This window comes from Larimichthys crocea, chromosome XV (assembly GCF_000972845.2).
Source record: "Larimichthys crocea isolate SSNF chromosome XV, L_crocea_2.0, whole genome shotgun sequence".
NCBI lineage: Eukaryota > Metazoa > Chordata > Actinopteri > Sciaenidae > Larimichthys > Larimichthys crocea.
Window position 1 is genome coordinate 21,164,086 of NC_040025.1, and position 14,186 is coordinate 21,178,271.

At 38.0% G+C, this 14,186-nt stretch overlaps 1 protein-coding gene across 1 annotated transcript in view; it reads right to left on the minus strand.

Annotated features, from left to right (window-relative positions):
- opn7b (opsin 7, group member b) overlaps nt 1–11,518 on the minus strand; it is a 47,069-nt gene extending 35,551 nt beyond the window's left edge. Inside the window, exon 1 of the mRNA XM_027288942.1 lies at nt 11,186–11,518. Coding sequence (XP_027144743.1) covers nt 11,186–11,191 — 6 coding nt within the window. The 5' untranslated portion in view covers nt 11,192–11,518. The remainder of the gene's footprint in view (nt 1–11,185) is intronic.
- Between the last annotated feature and the right edge of the window lie 2,668 nt (nt 11,519–14,186).

The window sequence follows — 14,186 nt, forward strand, 5'->3', positions numbered from 1 at the left end:
ACATGCAGTGAGACATACTAGACTTAGCTTTCAGGTCTAGTCTCTGAGGTGTAATCACATTAGGACACACATTTTCCATTGAGCCTGCAGTCACTGGATTACAACAAACAGGTCTGACTCACCAGTAACACCACTGTTGAACTAAAACAACAATCAGTAGATTCCATATGCTGGTTAGAAGTGCTGTCAGGTATTGTGTTAAATTAAGTCATTATTTCCGAATGACCGAGAATTTCAAAGCATTTCTACTTCAGAGGAGTGTGTAAAGACACTTTTTCTGTCTACCATCATGAAAGCATCATCACCAACAAAGTGCTTTCCCTCACACTCTGTGACTGGAAAGCATTCAAAGTGCATAAAAACAGAGAGTGCAATAACAGAGATTGGCATCACAGGTCATTAAACAAGACCAACAAAAGTAGTGGCTATATTTCACAGCCTCATAGAGCTACTGAGAGCCAAATGCAAATGTCAGTAGTCAGTAATCAAATATCCTCTGGGAACTATGAATGTCTGTCTTTGTTGAGATTTTTCAGTTTGGCCCAATGTAGTGGATCAAAAGACAGACAGATATTACCTAGGGCTATGCTGCTTGCATAAAATTATGTGTATCAGTCTTTATAAAAAACAACTTTTATATAGATAAGAAAAGATTTAGTTGGTTGGGAGATGGAGAATTCCTAAAAATTTGAAACATCATGCAGAAACAGAGCATTTTTTGACACATGGTTATTGGCTTAGCAATCATTTTTTAGGTCTAGTTAATTTGAGGATTGCGTTGACAAGATGCTCTATGAATCAAAGAGAAATCAGTAATGTAGGAATAAAGAGAGGCTTTCGTACCTCCATGCCAAGGAGGTCATAAACTGTGCACAGCCAAAGACCGCTTAGTTTTTTTATTTATACTGCAGACAACCAAAACATCCCTCAGGTTCAATTCAAGCATTAAACTTAGCAAAACTGCAACTGCAAGATTTTCACACGATAACTGCCAACCTGCCGGTGTGTCAGTATGAATGTATTATTCTCCATCTGTCAGTCTCTCTCCGTCCCTTCTTTTCTATTTTATGAAACAGTTTTCTTCAGTGTAAATGAGTACTACCTATACTCATTCAGAAAGACTATTCAGATTACTCCATTCAATACAACTCTACATCCTCTTATACATAATAACACCCTATCACTGACCTATAAACTGAGACCAAGGTGAACCTTGAACCCTTGCTTTATGCAATTATGTTTTATAACTAAAGCTATCTGCATCCATTTTTATAATGTCTCAATCTGCCCTTGTCACTCAGTGACATAACCACTTCACTCACCAGGTAATTTTCTGAAGGGTACTCTGACCCTTGTTCCTATCATGCTTATTGCACTCTGATGTACCCTTTGCAACTCTTCAGTGCTTCATTCGTCATCTGTGCCTCATAAACAGATGCCTCCTACATCTACCCTTTCAACATTCACCTTCACCTTTTACTGTCTTTATATTTTAAATCAGTAGTTGCCACATTGTTGTTTTGCATAAATAATTCTGTATAATTCCATTATTATTTTTACTTGGTCTACTTCTTTAAGGAGTGCTGTAAAATTACATCTATTGCCCTGGAAATCTTCACCTATAACAAGAACAACACACACAGTTAGAACAAAATGGAAAATGTGTTTGATCCAAACACCAGTAGACAAACATACACACATTTTATGGCAAAGAGTCTACAGCCATGCTAACAGCTCTATAGTCCTGTAGACACAAACGTTTAGCTCAAAATGTTAACATCACCATGCTGATGTGCTCACAATGACAATTCCAACATTCTTCATCCTTAAAGCAAAATTTTGGACAAATTGATAGTGCACTTGAATATGTATGAGTAATATCAATTCTATTTTTATTCACAAGTGGAAATGTTTTACTTTTCTAACTTTTTTCCTCCTGTAACTGAATTCTTCACTTGAATTCTTCAGTTTATTAAACAACAACACAAAGAAGTACCTTTTACCCCTGAAATCAGATTAAATATGTTTACATTTGTGTACTTCTGTTTTTATTTTATTTATTTTAACTATGTTTTCATTATCATTAATATTTTATGTTCTTTATAACTATTCAAATTTTATTTATATGTGGCTGACATGATGGTGCAGTGGTTCTCACATTCCAATGACATACTCTTCATAGGTTAATTGGTAACTGGCCTGTAAGTGTGAATGTGAGTGTGAATGGGTGTTTGACTCTATGTGCCCTGTGATAAACTGGCAACATGTCCAGGGTAGGAAAGACTCCAGCTCCCCGCGACTCTGATGAGTATAAGTGGTCACAAAAAATGCATGGTTGGGTGGATGACTTGCATGTGCTGCTATTGTTTACCTGAATATTAGTATATTTTCTTGTTGTTAGTAAATCTCATGGGAAACATGCATCAGTGAATCTAAAAATTATTGAGAATTTTCAGTCTGGACCAAAGTGGTGGACCAACAGGCTGATGTTACTATCCTTATCACCTTTGCTTTTTTCCTTTAGTAGCAGTCTTTGGGGATTCCTTACACCAAAAAACAGACCAAGAAAGTGGTGTGAATGTTGCTTTCTACTCGTAAAAGAATTATTTTCCCATTACTTTGTCACAACTTTTCCTATATGCTGCAACTGGAGACTACTGTTCCTCCCTCAGTGTATTTTCTACATGATTCTAATGTTTAAGAAAGGAAATGAAAGAGGCCCAGGCTATCTGATCTCTTCACAAATATTCACAAGTGGGGTTAAAGGCAAGGAGTATGCATAAATAACCACTCTGCACCCTATAATATTTTGTTTATTTTAGCATAGAATTGCATCTCATTTACGCTAAATTTTTTTGTTGGTTTAAAACTGGGAGCTGTGAACAAAGAATGGCAGATTTTGAACTTCTCTGTGCAGGTTTTAGTGCTTCTCCAATTTAGAGGTTCCTGTAAGCTCTTATAGTAATGACATTTTGCGTTTTCCCCAAGCATTATAAATCATCTTTGTTGGCCTCAGAACTGACCTGTTGAGAATTCACCATAAAACTTTGACGATGTATGACCTCACTGTACTGTATGCAGCAGTAGCACCTGTGTGTTACTCCCACAGGCTCGTAAGTAGTATTAGCCATTAAATGTCAGCACGTCTTTCATTGCACGTTATATTTGTTGCATTTTCCTGCCAGAAATACTCCTTTTTTACCTTCTATGTTCCATCAACATAATCTCTTCCTGTCCTATTTTAAAATACAGTTAATGTACATCCTTTTTTTTTTTTACTGCTCTTTAGTGACTTGTTCTCCCATTACAGTGTCATCCTCAGACATGATACAATAGCATACTCGTAGGTGTTATGAGTGGGAGTGTGAAGGGGTGGGGCTTCTTAGGATCTGTGTCAGATGAGAGGAACAGGGCCAGAGGGAGAGTAACACAAAGGAAGGCTGTGATGTAACATTTTGAACAAAATAAGTCATGTAAGCCATGATGAGAAGAGACAGCAAGAGATGTGGCCTTTTCTGCTAACTTCATTCCAAAATCCACAGAGACGCTTAAATGAGGCACTAAATGAGATCGGAAGTTGTGTGTGCATAACACATGGTGTTTTTATTTAAATGTGTATGAACGTATTCTTGATTCTTTATGTATATAATCGTATCGCACAGTAAAGGTGACATTTGAACGGATCGGGGGAGGATTATAAGGAAGAATGCATGGTGACTATATGGCTTTGTTGCCATGGAGGTATCTTTGAATGAATTCAAGTTACTGTATGTACTGGAAAAGCATCTGGTGTAATGCTAATGGGGAAGCAGTTATACAACCATCATGGTGGCATGTGATTGCAGCATTTGCACAGAACAAAAGAAAAAAAAAAATTCAAGGCTGTATTAATAAATGTTTTGGCCACTTGGAAGTAGCGGGACAGGCTGTCAACATGTTGCCATATCAACACCAAGCAATATTGCTTTTTGCCACCTAAAGACCTGACTATCTTCACCAACTAGTCGCTACCTTTGTTTGTCTGCTGCTTGGTGCTGTGAAAGTAGTGTTAAATGAACTTTACACTGAAAGCAGCTGGTGCTACAGCTAAAACCAAATCTGATGAGAATCATGTGGCCGAAGAGCTTTAAGTAAAGAGCAGCGGAAATAATTAGTCAGTTAACAGAGTTGACAGAAAAAACAAGTAATTTGCAAATAATATTAGTAATTTCTTGTTCCTATATTCTCATATATTCATATATTCTCAGCTTCAAGCTCAGATTAAGAGAATTTGTAGCTTGTATTTGTCATTATTAGTGTAAAGTGATTATCCTTGGGTTTTGGACTTGAACATTTAAAGATGTCATCTTCTGGCCAATTGTAATATAATCTAATCTCATCTAAATATAATCAATTTTATAACAATAATATTTATTATTTGTTCATCTGGAGCCAAGCTGAAGCTGTTTGTTTGTTTGTAACCTGTAATCCAAAGTATGTTTGAGAGGAAATAAAATTAATTAGAACTGATAAAAAAAAGAAAGGATAAAACAAGACACATGAAATAATAACAAGAAACTGACACAAGCCTACATGCTCCGGCTGTGAAAGATGTGATAATTTGTGATAATTAGTCCAACAGTATTTTGTCACATGTGCTAAATGGATCTGCTGGCTGTTTTTAACTCGAGTTATGTGTCAGATTTACAGCTACATGATACTTTTTACAATAATAGTTTCTTAAGCTTTACACGTTGTTTCTCTGCCATTGAACACAGCACATTAAGTTGGTGGCTGTCAAGGGAGTTCAGCATGCAAATGTGTGTCTGTCTGCTTCTACGCATTTATTAGTTAGTAGTTACACTGTGTGTGTAAGAGCGCGCTCATGTTGTACAGACTAAGCTGGAAGTGACAGCCTTATACATATTGCACGCAGTACATGAGGATAAGTATAGTTGACATTTGGTTGTGTTGTCATTCAGGATATATCTACCCTGGGGGATTGACCATCCTCACAGTTAATCACACACACACACACACACACACACACACACACACACACACACACACGCACACAGAACCCACAGTCTATTTCTCTTCTGGGTAATGTAAATGGCAGAAGTCCCTGTCATAGTCAAAGGTTCCATTCAGCTTTGGGGCAAATTACCCAGTTTCTCTGAAACATTATTAAACATTTGTTGAGCTCATTCTCTAACTTATTATTCAATTCACCATATCTACCTTAGACAATGAGTTCAGGGTTCATGGCATGCTGTTAAAATGATAATTTCACAGTATAATATCTTGTGTGTCAATAGGACATTTAGCGTGATATTTTAATCAAGCAGGAATGGATATTTGAGCATAAATAGTTTAATGCATAAATTAAAATTAGCCCAGCCCTCAGAGCACTGGGAAGCATGACAACACCACATTGCTCACATTATTCGGTGCACAACCAGACCATTACATAAATTGTATGTAGACAACTGAAACACACACAGTATTGTATGGACACACACATATCACTCTCTCACCGAGTCATGGAGAAAACAGCTGCTCAGCCAGGGCTTACTGATGGAATCACACTTATTTTTAAACTGGCTCAGTTCGAGGAGACAAACTGAAATTTGAACTTGTTAAAACAAAACATTTGAAGGGTTGCTTTGAAACATCATGAGTTTACATTTTCATCTCATGTGGATTATATATTTGTTGTTGTATATTCATCTAAATCTTAATTACATAACAGCCCTTTTAATGTGTTTACATTTGGTGTGAGAACTGTGGGAGATGGAGGGAGGGGGGGGAGTACAAACTGTGCTGGCAAAGCTATGGATTTAAATTGTATCAACCTGACCTGACCTGTTTTAATAAGCCATGATTTCATGAACCTGAGACGTAATTAATCATGTCATAAAAGTGTCATGTGTTGATGCAGATTTAAACAGACAGTGTCAATATTGCTCCACTTCAGGCACCACTCACTTTGCATTGCATTTTGCTTCATTAATATTTATATCTATGACAGTCTGACAAGCAGCTAAATGGCAATGCAAGGAATGCTGGGGCGATGTAAGCGCAATGCATTTTCTTATGTGCTCTGATTTAGAGAAAAAAATGGAGACAAGAAGCAGTTAAGCCAGAGGAATTAAGAGAAATGTTGGCCCAGTCATGAGCTTTAGGCTGAAAAACTCTAATTGGAGTACGAAAGGCAGTGGGTGATTATGGTAATTCACAATTTCCATAATTGGAATAAGGGAGCCTGTCCACAATCTTGTCTGATGTGAGAAACTGGATAAACATGCAAATTATTGCTTTGAATTATGATGCTGAGATTAACTGAAACACTGAATCAGGACATTTATCAATAAGCATATTGTGTAATAAATGTAATCTTGTTTTTTTGTTGTTGTGTTTCTTTCACTGAACATTAGTGTTGGTCGTGACTCTGGTCATATTACCATATATATGGTCAATATTACTTACTAGTCTATCTTTCAGCCTTTTATTTCTCTTTTACTCTTCTTAGATTGCTCTGCCAACACCCTCTTCAATCTCTTCACCTCTGCCATTGTATTAAGCTGCTGAGCCTAGTTACATTGCCAGCTTGCCCAGCTCTGCTCCTGTCAGCATTCCTTCACATCCCAGGCCTGAAAACCTCTTCTTTTCAGTGGTCCAAAATGCCTATGGTACAAAGACTAACAAAGTGCCTTTACGCTACATATCTCATTCACACACATTCATAAACTGAAGGCATTGGCTGCCTTGCAAGGTGCCAACTGTTCACCAGTTTTAGGTGCTAACTATTCATACGCATTCACACACCGATGGCGCAGCCTTTGGTGTTCAGTATCTTGCTTAAGGACACTTTGACATGCAGACTGGAGGAGCCTGGGGTCAAACCACCAATCATCTCATTAGTGGACGACCCGTTCTACCTCCTGTGCTACAGCCGGCCCAAGTGGTGTGTGACTTAGTGCTGTAAAGCAGAGTAGAAATGACAGAGGCACCATCCACCTGATTACACATCGTACAGTGTAGCACCAAAATGATTTAAAATCTGTTATTTTATATAAGTTACACAATTACACAAACAGGGAGGCAAACTTAATCAGTTAATGGCAAAGAATCAAAGTCTGGGAATCAGGCAGGCTCAGGACACCGTAAATAGGCCAATATAAATTCTACTGAAGTAATCAAATGAAATGGGAAGTGGGTTAGTAAGTGGGTGTCTCAGATCAGGCAATAAAAGGAAGGCGGGTCTGTGTGTGCAATGACAGCAGAGGTAAAACCAGAGAAAACAACAGGCAGAATGAATGAATGCATTATAGAGAGAGATCAATTTGTCAGTTTTGACAATTGTGAAATGGAACATCAACTACTATATATAGCACATGGACCAAAAATCATTTCCAATCTGTCTCCTCACTAGTTTACACTCACTGACTACAGAATAAATAGAATAATAACATAAGCAATAGAAACACCTCTCAGTATAACTCAGTTTGTTTGTTTGTCATCGACAAATGAGTGAAAGCAGCCACCAGTTTTACTACACAGACCACTTGTGTTTGTGCCATTAGAACTATGACCCACGAAACTCACTGAAAATGTTTCAGAGTTTGTCCTTGAGCAGTCTAATGTTTTCCACTCTCTCGACTATCTCGACTCACAAGAAATGCTTTTCTCACTGCTAACCTAATTTCACTGCGAACCGCCATCTCTGAGTTCTTCTCAGCAAATAAACAAATGCTGTTGAATGCTGCAATTGTATATACTGTTGGATGTATGCATTGGACTCACTACTTCATTGTAACATTGCGCCTTGAGCTTTGCGTCTTGGTCATACATCCGTTGCAGTCCATAGTGTGAAATTTGACCTAAAAAAAAAAAACTGTGTGATTTGGAACCAATGCTACATTACTTAACCATATGTTGGACATACAATGAAACTTTGTCAAACTCAGATCAAGCTGGAGAACTCTGCTGTTGTTACTTTATGAGTGTAGCTTACAGTATTATATATACTACAGAGAAATTACATATGCTTGTTATCGGTTATCTGTATGATTCCTTTATTCATTTAAACAAATTCTATTGCTATTATTTGTATCTATTCTACTAGTCATCAGTAAGCATGTTCTCCCTTTTCATGCCTAAGTAGCTCTCTGTCAGCAGATGTTTTTTGTTGCTGGATGTATCTGTTATCTGACATCCGTCACTGAGGCTCCTGTCATCTGTCTCAGGTGTCTGATGTGATGATTATGGCTGAGAATAGCCAGAAAAGCATGCTGGCTTGCTTACTACAGAATGCGACTGGATCTATTGGGACATACTGAATCTTTTTTGAGCAAACTCAAAGAAAAATAGTGCAGTAATTGATTACTTCATTGCACTTTAATAGAATCCCAGTGGTATCGTGAGCATTATCACACCTATCTGCTCTGTTACAACACCTTTCTGTGTGTGCGTAGTTACTGTCTTTGTGTGTTTTGTTATTAGTTGTAGCACTAGATGTGTCCAGTTGTATTTCTGTTGGCTTGGTGTTTAATTGCTCTCATTAGTGTTACTACACTGGTTAAATGTTATATTTAATAGTACAGCGCAGTAAAGATTAAGACTATGAAATGTTTCTTCCTTGTTGTCAATTTTTGTTCCATTGTGCAATAATGGCAAAACTGATGGCACAAAGTGCTTTGATAGTGTTTTTGCAAATTGAATTGTCTACAATGCCGCACACACAGTAGATGTACGTGCATATCTGCATGCATTTAAAAGCCAAATGATATGACACATCCTTCTGTACCTCACCTCAGACATCTATCCATTGGTACATCATATTCTTCTTGACAGACCAGCTATAATTTTGCCTATTGCATATTTCGAAAGCTTTATACCCCTTTACCCTTGAAACAATTTAACGGTCTCTCTCACTTTGGAACAACAGTGTTCTCTCTTCAAATGATGTTTTACCATATCTAATGCTGGATTCGTACCAAGATTTTAAGCTGTCCAACATAATCTAAAGCCTTGCAGTTAAATTTATAGTGCATGTATGCAGAAACACACACGTGCACGCACACGTATAAGGAAATATATGAAACGAAGTAAGCATCTTATGGAAAAGGCCTTCCCAGTTTCTGTCAAAGCATCACAGTCCATGATTTCCATTTCACTTTCAGTTCAACCGCGAGGGAACTGAACACTCTTCATGGAAACTTTCCATGTGTAAATGTGAATCCTGTACACTCTTACTGCGTTATCACGGATTATAACATTGGCCTGTGATTCTATTCAAATACAAGCTGAACGTGTTTGCTCTGCCATTAAAACTTTGTAATTCAAATGGATGGAAATGTTGTATGTAATTGAAATGCATAAGTGCCCAAAATATTTTTTTGAGTGTAGGAGTGTTTTTGAGTATAGTCTTCAACCTATAGGGGCATATGTCCTCTCCAAAGAATCACATTGCTTTGTGTAAGAGATGTCAGGGAAATCATGTTCTATCAAAAATAAGTGGTTTTGCTCATCCTAAAAGTTTAGTGTTTACTAAAACACGAGCACTAATTATGTTGTCTAAAGATTTATTCTTGCTGTGATTAAATTTAGTAAACAAAACGCCCCAAAGGCAATACAATCTGAATCAGTTATGTATACACTAAGAGCATTGCTTTTGTGTTATACAACAGATTAAAGTAGCAGTATGAAAATGAAGCAGATTCAATTACATCTATGAAATTGACATCTATTCCGTGCAGGCAGCACTTCAGTCAAGTGCATTTCTAAAATAAAATCCTTGAAATGACTGGACTAAAGCTGGTAGATTATGTTACTGATGAACTTTAGCTAAATGCCATTGTGAGTTATTATTGTTAATGCCCATGAAAGTATTTTATGATCATGTAAAGTTACTGATTAAGATTAAGACTTAAAACAGTTAAAATAATTAGCATTTCCTGTGCTAATTATTAAAACTTAAAAAGATTCACCCTTGACACTTTAAGTCTTTATGTATTATTAGAGACACAGTCACTGTTCAATGAATGCAATTCAAAAACGTCACAGCTAATGCAGTCCACATGACGACACATATCTTCCGCTCAACAAACAGTGTTGTACAACAAATATACTTAATGCTTAAGCTTACAAAGTAGCCTATTTCAAACTCATCACCATAATCTGTTAAAGCCACATGAAAACAAAAATGTAATAATCTGCTGCTTAACACAACACACAGCAGGAAATGTGTGGGGATATTATAAAATATGTATATATAAAATGACCATAGTTAACGCAACTTTGTTTTTTTTGTTTTTTAGTAATTAGTAGCTGAGCCACTAAGTTAGTGGCATTAACTAACGGAGTCGCGGTGGTTTCCTGTCTGAGCTTTCAAAATTATTATTCACAAACAAATTTGGGGCTTATCAATTACGGGAGAAATGACAAAATGGGAGGGCAGCGGGAGGTGGGTTTGAAATATAGGAAAAACAGTTAGCAGCTATTTTATTAGCATACAATCTCCTGGATTTTACTACTCAATTGTTGGCTGGTATGACATAGACTAATCTTCTGACACATCCTAGACCTGGTGAAATGTTAACCCAAAGTCTGTCATATCATATGGCAAATATGCAATCTGCCTGTTCACAGCATTAGCACACAGTTTGTTGTGGCTAGTTGGCGTTTGCATCTAGCTCAGAGCCAGAGATCATACAAAAAGATGACTGACAGATAAATAATGAGAATAATAATACCATTAAATAAAGGTTGTTCGTGGGTCTCGAGCCTCGAGTCAAAGTCAAGTCTGAAGTCTTTTGAAGTCGAGTCCAAGTCGAGTCTGAAGTCACAGTTAAGTGAGACTTAAGTGCAACTCGAGTCCGAGTCGCGAGTCCGAGTCCCCAGCTCTGGAATACTCACATGGACACGAGAGCCAGGAAAGGATACCGTAGGGTTCATCACTTGATATAGGCAAGTCCATTTAAAGGAGGTCAAACCAGACACAATAAACAAGGAAACTAGAGCCTGGGAGAAATGAAACATGATCAACTGTGCTGTATGCTTCAAGCTTGTTTTTCTGAATTAACCACAGATGCTTGTATAGTAGAACTCCCAGAATGTGTAAAGTAAATTATCTTGTAAAAACAATAGAAGTCCCACTACAACAAAGAGCAACACAGTCAATAAAACACGTTATTCTGCTTACCTTCATGAGAGGGTATGCCAGAGATGGCTGTGGATCATGGATATTGAGTCGAGTCCAGAGCAAAGCCGGTCAAACCTTCACCCGTGTGTGGCAGCACCATAACCACTGGGATACTCTGATGTGTGCTCTGCACTCAGGCACTGCCTCACACAGTCTCTGAGCAGGAGGATCCACTCGCAGTCAGAAGAAGCCCGACAGCTTTGCTCAACGAGATCCAAGAGGCAACAGATAGAGACAGACGTTCCGCTGGTCTCTGCTCTCTCCTTCTCTCCCTCTCTCTTTTGCTGTCAGCCTGAAGCTCACACTCTCTCCCCCACTCCCCTCTCTGTTGTTCTGCTCTCCCTCGCTACTTAAATCTCTTCTTGTACACACATGCATTCTCCACACTGCAGCCTCTCTCTCTCTCTCTCTCTCTCTCTCTCTCTCGCTTGCTCTCACACACACACAAACACACACACACACACACACACACACACACACACACACACACACACACACACACACACACACATACATATGTACACACTCTTCTTTTGCCTTCACACAGCATGCTCTCATTATAGTTACCTACATGCAGAATGTCTTGAATACCAGTCGGGTACACTTTCTCTCAATTGCCTTATTTTTCACCCATTTTTCCCTCAAACCCTGGAAATAAACATTCTTGACAGTATTTCAACTTGCTGTAAAACCTAAAATTATTTCTTAATGTTGGATTATACATGAGAAAAATATGGCACTATAAAGGCAAAAGAAAGATAAAGTGCTAATGACATAATACAAAATAGATATCTGGATGTGGAGAGTTCTGTAGGGTGGGGTTGAGACTGGGCCACTGGTGTGGCTTTGAAGTGCAAATGACAGCAAAATGTCATAGTTAATTTAGGTGCTAGGTACAGTAGTGTAGTTTTTTGGCACCAGCAAAGGCGAATGCTATTTCACAACACACTGGAGGATCTACTGGGAGCGTTATTCACAAGAAAACAGAAACAAAAGACATTGCATTGGTCTTTTTTTATTTCTTGACTGCAGATAAAGGAAATGAAAGGCTTCAAGAATACATTACAGTATAATGACAATGGTGGTACTACCGCTTCCATTCATGTATGTATCTGAATGTAAAGATATGTCTCCATTCAGTGCAGAGCAGTGTAAGTGGAATAAATGAGAGTGCCATAGAAAGATGTGGAGGCAAAGTAGAACAACATGAAACACTGTATTTGTACAGATTACTACATGAGTAGTTTTATATTTTCACAAATTTAAGTAGTACTCCTTACACAAAGTCATATTGTTCACACACATTATCATATTGGATCACATTTATAAATGTCTTATAGCTTAAAATGAAAAGAAATTAACATTGTGACTAATGCAACATATGAAGGATATGTCTGTGGAGGGGATTTTTGTAATACCCAATCAATTTCATCCATCCTTTATCCTTCTGTCTGCACTGCCTTTGTGTCCATTCTCTCTGTTCCACAGCACCATCTGCTCAGTCCTGACCAGAATACCTTGATGCCTACCCTACCTGAATCAGAAGTAAACACGGGCGGCAGTAAACGAGAAACACGCCAACACATCTGGTGTACAAACAGACATCTGCCCTGCACCTGGCTCCAGCATGTCATACGAAGGTACAAGACAACTCAAGAACAAAAAAAATTAAAGAGCAATAGTAATCACCCACCCATCTTGCATATTTACATGGAAATAGATTTTGATTCATGAAGTGATCAGAGGAACTTTAACTGTACCAAATTTAAGCAGCGCAGCATTGAAAAATTAGTATGCTGAGGTGGACAACACAGATGTTTGATTTTGATTGGCTTTATTTTAGCTGATTCCAATCCATTGAAATATGCCCAGATATCACTGTGGAAATTGCTTCATACCATACTTTAAATGTACTCAAATTATTTAATGCATAGCCCCATATATTGATTTAAACAGGCACAATTATGATTTTCACAGAAATTATCTACGAGGAAGAGTTACTTCTGTGACTTAACAGGGGTCGTGTGCCTTTTAGCGCAGTGAAAAGTAAATCCGACTTAGACAGACGCCCCCTCCTTTCATCCCTCTTTGACCACCTCTGCCGTCTCTTGTGGCCCCGTGTGACCACTTAACAGAGATGCCAGTGATGGTTACAGCAGGATATGTCCATTTTATACACTGCATGTGAGCACTCACTGACCAAATGCACAAAAGATAACACATGCAGACACACATGAACACACATGTGTTTTAAAATAGGGTGCTCCTCAAGGCAACTCCTAGGTGTGACAAGGACACACCATTGTTGCCATTCTTTTCAGTTAAGTATCTGTATCCACTGTTTGCTTATCTTACAAAACCGCTTGTGCAAGACACATCAGACGTGAATCTGTAGGAAGCAACTTCAATGACTGCTACTAATGATCGAAGGTTTAGAAGCAGACAAGGCCATCAGATCTATATGCCCAAGCAAAAGCACGAGTTGACTGAGAAATGAAAGAAAAGCCTGTGTCTGCTCTGTGAAGAGCAGCAAGCTATCATGTGTTTTTACTTTGACATCATAGGAAAGTATACATTGAAGTATACATTCAACTTAATCTCTAGAGTAAAACCCTGGAGTTATTGGAAGTGTTCTTGCTAAGTTTATCTTCAGACATGTTGCATTCTGCATTTAAATCAACCTATGTACACAGTGAATGTGTTTTTCTTTCAATTGCAAACATTTCTAAATGCAGTATCTGTTGACCACTAAATTAATAGACAAGCCTTATCTTTGTTTTTTCATCATCAAGATTGTCATCATGTATCATCATCACATCAAACCACATTTTACTGATCACATGATATAAGCAGAGCCAAAGGTGATGAACTGCACTTCCTTCAAAAGGTTAGTGTACCTTTTGATAAATAACACAAACATGTACTTGTGCAGACTGTGTGTAAAAGATGGTGCAAATGGGTGTATCAACCAAGCTGAGTTTTTACACACAGCATGTCAGCA